The sequence below is a fragment of the Micromys minutus genome (genome assembly GCF_963924665.1).
Source record: "Micromys minutus genome assembly, chromosome: 19".
Classification (NCBI taxonomy): Eukaryota; Metazoa; Chordata; class Mammalia; order Rodentia; family Muridae; genus Micromys; species Micromys minutus.
Window position 1 is genome coordinate 32,088,572 of NC_137954.1, and position 7,245 is coordinate 32,095,816.

The window sequence follows — 7,245 nt, forward strand, 5'->3', positions numbered from 1 at the left end:
TGATAATAAAGTTGAAGAGATTCCAAGTTCAACTCCATTATTTCATCAATAAATGAGCACATTCGGGGAGGCTGACCTATTCGTCCATGATTCGGCAGCTCCAGCACGGCATAGACTTACTTTAGTCTTCTGTTTTCTATTCACATGGGTTTCTATTAAGCCCTACAGCTTGATGGGTGGAACAGGAGGGATTATAGTACATAGTCTACACATCTTAAATATACGAGCCTGAGTCCCACCATCACCTGCCTGGAGCCCAGAGGCCGGGCATCCCATCTAGCAGCAGCACTTCTTGCAGCCACACTTCTGCTGACAGCAGCACTTCTGCTGACAACATCCCTTCCCACAGCCACAGCCGCAGCCACAGGAGCCACAGCCACAGGAGCGGCAGCAGCTGCGGCGGCAGCAGCAGACCAGCACAGGCCTGCAACAGCCACAGCAGCCACAGCAGCCACCGCAGCAGCCACCGCAGCAGCCGACCCGGTAGCACCTGCAGGTGGTGCAGCTGTTGCAACCGCCGCAGCCACCGCAGCCACCACAGCCGCCGCAGCCACCACCGCAGCCGCCACAACCGCCACAACCACCGCAGCCTCCACAGCCGCCACAGCCGCCGCAGCCACCGCAGCCACAGCCACCACAGCCACCACAACCGCCGCAGCCTCCACAGCCACCGCAGCTGCCACAGCCACCACAACCACAGCAACCCATGGTGTCAGTAGAGAGGTCTTGGATCAAGTGAAGAGAAGAGCAACTTGGGAGAGGAGAGAGATGTGATGCCGCCTTCTCCTGAGGGCAGGGCTTATATACCATCTGGGGGCCAGCATGACCCAAGCACATGGTTTCTATTCTTTACCTCAGCTTCCCTGAGAGAATTCTTTAGCATTGCAGGTTTACTTCCTTCTTAGTGACATCCAGCCTCATAAAACAGCTTATTTTTAGCTATGGGTTTATTTGTTCTGAAAACATATTTGCAGCTGGGTTCTGGAATAGTTTGTCTACATACTATTGTCTGCACAACCACGGAGAGTCTCCCTGAAGGAAGTTTTTATTTGACTAGATTCGTGGGACCAACCCTTCCCCATGTTCCTTCCAGCTCATCACAGATTCCGGCACAGAGGATGCAGAGAAATATCTTTTTTTTTTTTTTTGAGGACCTGTCAATCAGAAGCTTCAAAACTAACATTTCCAAAATCTGTGTGCACATGGCCCAGGTGTGCAGCTGCTTGGGTTTGATCTCAGCCCTGCAAAGAATAAACAGGCAAGGTCTCTCTATCGTACGATCAGCCAGGTGAAGTCTCCCTACACAATGATGCCTATACACAGCCCTTGGTCCTGTGCCTCCTGGTTGTGAGTGACAATCGTCCCCTATAGTGTAGTGCCTTTCTATGGGATGATAAATGGGACAGCGGGGATAATAAGAAAACAAAGCCGTGTTGGAAGAACTTTGAAACACACCCAGGAATGAAGTACAAGCTTAGTCCCCACCCCTGCAGAAACCTGCACTGCAACCACAGCGGCTGTGTAAGCAGATAACTTCCATGTCTGGTAGGTTGCTTGCAAGGGCAAACAGCAGAGGTGTTCAGCCTGCCGGGCCTCTTTTGTCAAAGCAACTACGGCCAGTTCTGCTTGCAGAAGGGCTGGCTCTCCTGCTCTTAAAAGAAAACAAACAAAACTCTACTGCATCCACACCACCTGGGCCAGAGCTCCAGCACTGCCCCCAGCTAGAGGTATGGCCCGCTCTCCCGCCCTCACCCCTCAGGGCCAGCTCTCCCGTGTTTATGCTCCAAGGACTAGCTCTAACTGTGCTGCCCAGACTTGATGAGGGCCTGCTCTCCCAAGGACTGCAGTCGCTGAGAGACAGGGCCAGATCTCTCACTCACGCCCTCTCTCAAGCTCCCCCAGGCAAGGGGTGGGCCCACTCTCTGGAGTACCAAAGCTCACCAGGTTCAGGGCAACTCTTAAGCCCTTGGACTTAAGTGGCTCCAGGAGGAAGCCCAGACCAGGGACATCTGTATGGCCTCCAGTCGTAACACTGACACAGACTCCTGTTACTACTGCAGGGCCCTGGAACCAGGACCAACTCATGGCCCCAGGTGGCAGTGAAAACTACTCACGTCAGGCTGATTGTCACCATTCCCTCTCCTCTCCAGTTCTTCCTCTCTTAAGAGTGCACAGGCCGTTCGCTTCCCTTCCTCTCCCATCTCTACCCCACATACCTATCACGGTGGCACCTCCGGGTGTCTGCTACCCATCCACCGCATGCCCTGGCTTCCAGGGTCACCCAGGCTCGCTCCCCTCACCGCTCCCAGAGCACAGCACAAGAAACCACTCGCACCTGCTCAGCTACAGAGCCAAGCCTGCTGTGTGACAAAAGTATTTTAAGGTGAGGAGAGACGTCAAGTCCTTCCTAAAGCAGGAGTAGAAACGGCTGTGAGCCGTGAGCAATGGTCAGAACGCATCTACCCATCCGCCTGCTGCTGCAGACGCTTCCTTTGTGGCTCTGGGGTGCTGTGGGCGTTTATGTCGAGACCAGAGCTGCCGCGCACCCGAACTCAACAGCGCTTTGAGCATGAAACAAGCTTAGATTTTTCTCAGATTTGCTCTCGTTAAAGCCTAAATATGGCACTACAAAGCAGGTCGTCCATTCTTGACAGGAAACAGACACTAAACTCATGAATACTTTTTGCCTTTATAACACTTTTGGGGGGGAAATGTATGTTTTCAAAGAGTGACTAAATATTCTGGATTCACTTAAGTCATTTTATTTTATTTAAAGACTGAGTGTTCAGGGGTTGGGGAGACAGCTTGGTGGCTAAATTGTTTGCCATACAAGCTAAGGACCTGAGTTTGGATCCTTAACACCCACCTAAAAAGTTCCACACAGTAATCTCAGCCCTGGGGAGGCAGAAACCAGGGGCTGACTGAGCAAGGAAGCCAAGCCGAAACCAGTGAGCAATATGAGACAGCCTCTCATGGGGAGGAAAACATTCTGATGTCAACTTCTGACCTCCACACATGCCCACGTGGGCTAGTTTGCCTGTAAACATATGTGCACACACATACACCATGTGTACATGTACACACACACACACACACACACACACACAAATAGGTGCTCATTAATAGTAATTTGAACCTTTTAACTTTGAACATAATATTGGAGGCTTTTAAATTTCACCTTTCCTGTTTGTTTCTTCTCCTTCCCCCCTTTTAAAATGGGGTCAGTGTTCATTACGCTGCCTGTGTCATTCGCACGCTCATGAGCTCGAGCTATCCTCCGGGGAAATACGTGTATGTGAACATACCTAGCTTAAAGAAGGTAACTTTGAAGCATGTGACTAACACTTTCCTTTGTCCTCTTGAAAATAGATGCAAACTTCATATAGTTTAAATATCAATTTAGTTTCTTCGATTCTGTCAAGTGATGTCTTGTTGGGGTACACAGGTGAGATGATGTTTTGCTATAGCAAATTAGGTTGTGAAAGAATGCATGATGTTTAGAAGGAATATAAATATGACCCCACAGACAGTGGGAGTTTGGGCATTGGTTTGCCGCCTGACTAGTCTTTGCTGACTATACACATGTATTGGTTCGTCTTACATTGTGTTGCTGAGTTTTGCGTGTGGTGACTTCTCCTGAGGTTCCTGCAGCTTCTTGCCACTTCTGAGGACCCAAGCAATTGGGCGGGCCTCGAGATTTATTCTGGATTGAACTGCAGTTGCTGATTTATGTGTGGTGTCCACCAAGTGGACTGGTGTGCAGGTGCTGGTTTGTGTGTGGTGTCTGCTGCAGACTGGACTGAAGGTTCTGATTCATGTTTGGTGTTTGCTAGTAGATTGGACTGAGAACAATGAAGATTGGAATCGCCACAAAGAACTATTTCTAAACAGGTCCATCCTAGTAACCTTTCTTGTTCACCACCTCTGGTTGGTGGTGCACTAGAGAAGAGGTTAAACTCATATTAAAACAGGTTATAAAAAAATATACGCCAGCAGGGCAGTGAGCTACCACACTTAAAAGTGTCTCTTCTGTGAGGGCAACCCCAAGATGCTACCCTTCTGCAAAGGAGTGGAAGGTGTGATCTGGGTAGATCTTAAGGGAAAAAGACACTATATGCACACATACATACCCTTGGGAACAAAAATGTACCTCTGGATTAGGGTGAAGAGAAAAGCCGGATGAAGAATGAATGAAGAGCAATCACTTGGCCTCGTGACAGATCAGGATAAAAACTTTGAGGCGGGGAGGGAGGAAATCTGAGAACAGCGATTCTAAGAGTCACTTTTCACCTATGTACAGTAAACAACAAAGGGTAAAATAACAGCCAGTCACCTTGACCATCACTCAAGAGATTGTTTTCAGGCAATATCTAATCTGTCGAGGTGGAAGGTTTGCTCTGTACATGAAGAAACATGCCCAAGAGTTCCCACAATACTGCTCAGGACTAGGAGCGTTTCTACAACAGTAAAGAACAAAGTATGGTTCTTAGGTTCATTTTCTTCATCTAGTGAACATTTCTTGACCATCCCCTGTGTAGTAGGCACTTGATATCAGTGAGCAAATTCTGTAGCTGAAGCTCCCACATCTCTTGCCTGTGGACATTGCTCATAGAAAACACACACTGCTCATTTTAATTGATGGGATTTCAGTCCACCGAAAGCATAGCTGTCCCTGGAGATTCTGTACCCACCAGAGAAAACAGGAAATACGGTTGTTATCTTAAATGTTGGAGTGTGCCAGTTCAGTGTGAAGCAGTATCAGGAAAACAGAAGGCTGTAGGTGGTTTTTCAACTTCTAGCGAAAATTTCATCTTTAATATGCACTCATATGCAGCCTTTTAAAAATGAGACAAAGGGCTGCTGGAGAGATGGCTCAGTGGTTAAGAGCACTGACTGCTCTTCCAGAGGTCCTGAGTTCAAATCGCAGCAACGACATGGTGGCTCACAACCATCTGTAATGAGATCTGATGCCCTCTTCTGATGTCTCTGCCAGCTACAGTGTACTTACATACATTACATAAATAAATAAATAAATAAATAAATAAATACATACATAAATAAATGAGACAAAGGCATAGTAGAATTTAAGTGATTAGTTGTAGAAAGGTAAATTACAGAACAAGACAGCGTGTGCAAAGGGGAGATTCTGAAAGGAGATACAAGCTGCAAACCCCACTCCAAGGTCCTACAAGCCAGGCTTCCTATGTCAGAATACACCCAAAACCATGGAACATTACAAAGAGACTGGGCATCCCGTTTTGTCCCAGATTTGTCCCCAAGCCCACCTTTCATATAATTCTGATGTCCTCTGAAGCCATACACCTTCTGGAAAGGTTCCTCAGTCCTCGGTGCCCATGACCAATGAACACATGGACCAATGAACATGGACCAATGAACACATGGACCAATGAACGTGGACCAATGAACACATGGACCAATGAACACATGGACCAATGAACGTGGACCAATGAACATGGACCAATGAACATGGACCAATGAACATGGACCAATGAACACATGGACCAATGAACGTGGACCATCCTCTTTCATTTCTTCCCCAAGGGCCGCCTTTGTCCTCTGAGCTGTCTCTGCCTTAAGAAGGTTTTCTTTCATTTTAACTGGATTTCTAAAGCTTTACAGACGGAGAAGAAATGACCTTGTTTAACACATTTCCAGAATAATAGAAGTGTGTGTGTGTGTGTGTGTGTTTGTGTGTTACATAAAATCAGAATTAATTAAATCAGGGTCGAAAATGATTGTTTTTGTCCATCCTCTGTCTCTTCTTATAAGAAATCTATTGATAGTAGGATGCCAAGAATAGAAAGTTGTCTTTGCCTGTCAATCGTGAGGCAAGATCTTAGGAGAGCTGACAAAGCCCTCCAGCGTGAAACCTGCTGTCAAACACTGGCCAAATACTGTGCTACAGACCTGAGTCATTCTTCCCTCTGAAAATGGACACACCACAGTTACCGTCATAACCCATGTTTATCAACTATAAAATAAAATTTTTATAGTCCTCTAATGTCTAAAGATAGGATTTTGGTCAAATGTTGCTGAATGACATGTTGTGAAACTTTAATTCCTGTCGAAAAAAATACTCATTTCTTTTTTTAACAATTCGGTCATTTGTTCACCTGTACCCATTTTCCCTGAAGACTGACAACACCAGGATTCAATTTTGAAACTAAAGAGATTATTGCTGGCGTAGGTTGGCTCACACCTGTAAGTTTAGTCAGTGAGGAAGCTAATTGCCATAAGCACAGAAGGATTGCCGTAAACTCAAGGCCAGCCTGGGCTACATAGGGATTCAAGATCACCCAGGGCTACAGAAGAAACGTGGAGAGGAGGAGAAAGAAGAAGGAATGAAAATGATGATGGCTCAGTGGTTAAGAGCACTGACTGATTGCTCTTCCAAAGGTCCCGAGTTCAATTCCCAGCAACCACATGGTGGCTCACAACCATCTGTAATGGATCTGGTGTCCTCTTCTGGTGTGTCTGAAGACAGCGACAGTGTACTCACATACATAAAATAAATAAATAAATCTTGAATCGAAAAGAAAATGATGACATTGAGTCTGAGTTTCAGCACTTTACCCTTCAGGTCTCCCACATAGGGACTGAAGACTGAGACTCTCAGGGGACTGCCTTTGTCTATTTCCTACATGAAGCCAGGGGAAAGTCTCTTCTATCTACTCTGCTGTTCCAAACCACCTGTCCTTGATATGTCTCCATCTTGGCCTCTCACTGTGTTTAACTGCGGACCTGCCGTAGCATTCCAGGTCTGCTTTGTGGACTTTTACTTAGAGAACAGACCTCTAGAGTTCCCTCGAACCCACCTCCAGATGAGACCTGCTTAAGCAGTCTTTTGCTCCAGGCTCACAGCCAACAGGTAACAGGCATTAGAACTCTTGCCTCACGTGCCATTCCTGTGGTAACACTGGGTATCTTGACATAGAGACTCAGATCTGGCTAGCTTAGCTTAGAGCCTGAGTCAGTGGGAGAGGTGAAGAATGGGTATCACCTGAGCCATTCTGCTTTCTTGATCACTTCCTGCCTGGAGCTCCTGTGTCACACACGTCACATGTTCACTAAATGAGTTTTTAGATACAGTGATGACAGATCATTTATAGCTTTGTCATTGTAAACACAAGTTTAATGAGCTTATGACAGTGTTACAAGGAATCTATGCATACTTTGAGCTTCCTTGTACTGAAGACTGAGTATTACACCCTTTGAGGATATTAG

The 7,245-nt window shown here is 46.6% G+C and overlaps 1 protein-coding gene across 1 annotated transcript; it reads right to left on the bottom strand.

Moving 5' to 3' along the window:
- Positions 1 to 276: 276 nt before the first annotated feature.
- LOC308433087 (uncharacterized protein) lies at positions 277 to 708 on the bottom strand (the record flags this gene model as incomplete). The annotated part of the gene is made up of 1 exon (XM_080932962.1): positions 277 to 708. One exon carries the CDS (start codon positions 706 to 708, stop codon positions 277 to 279), a length of 432 nt encoding a protein of 143 aa, XP_080789088.1.
- Positions 709 to 7,245: the final 6,537 nt, after the last annotated feature.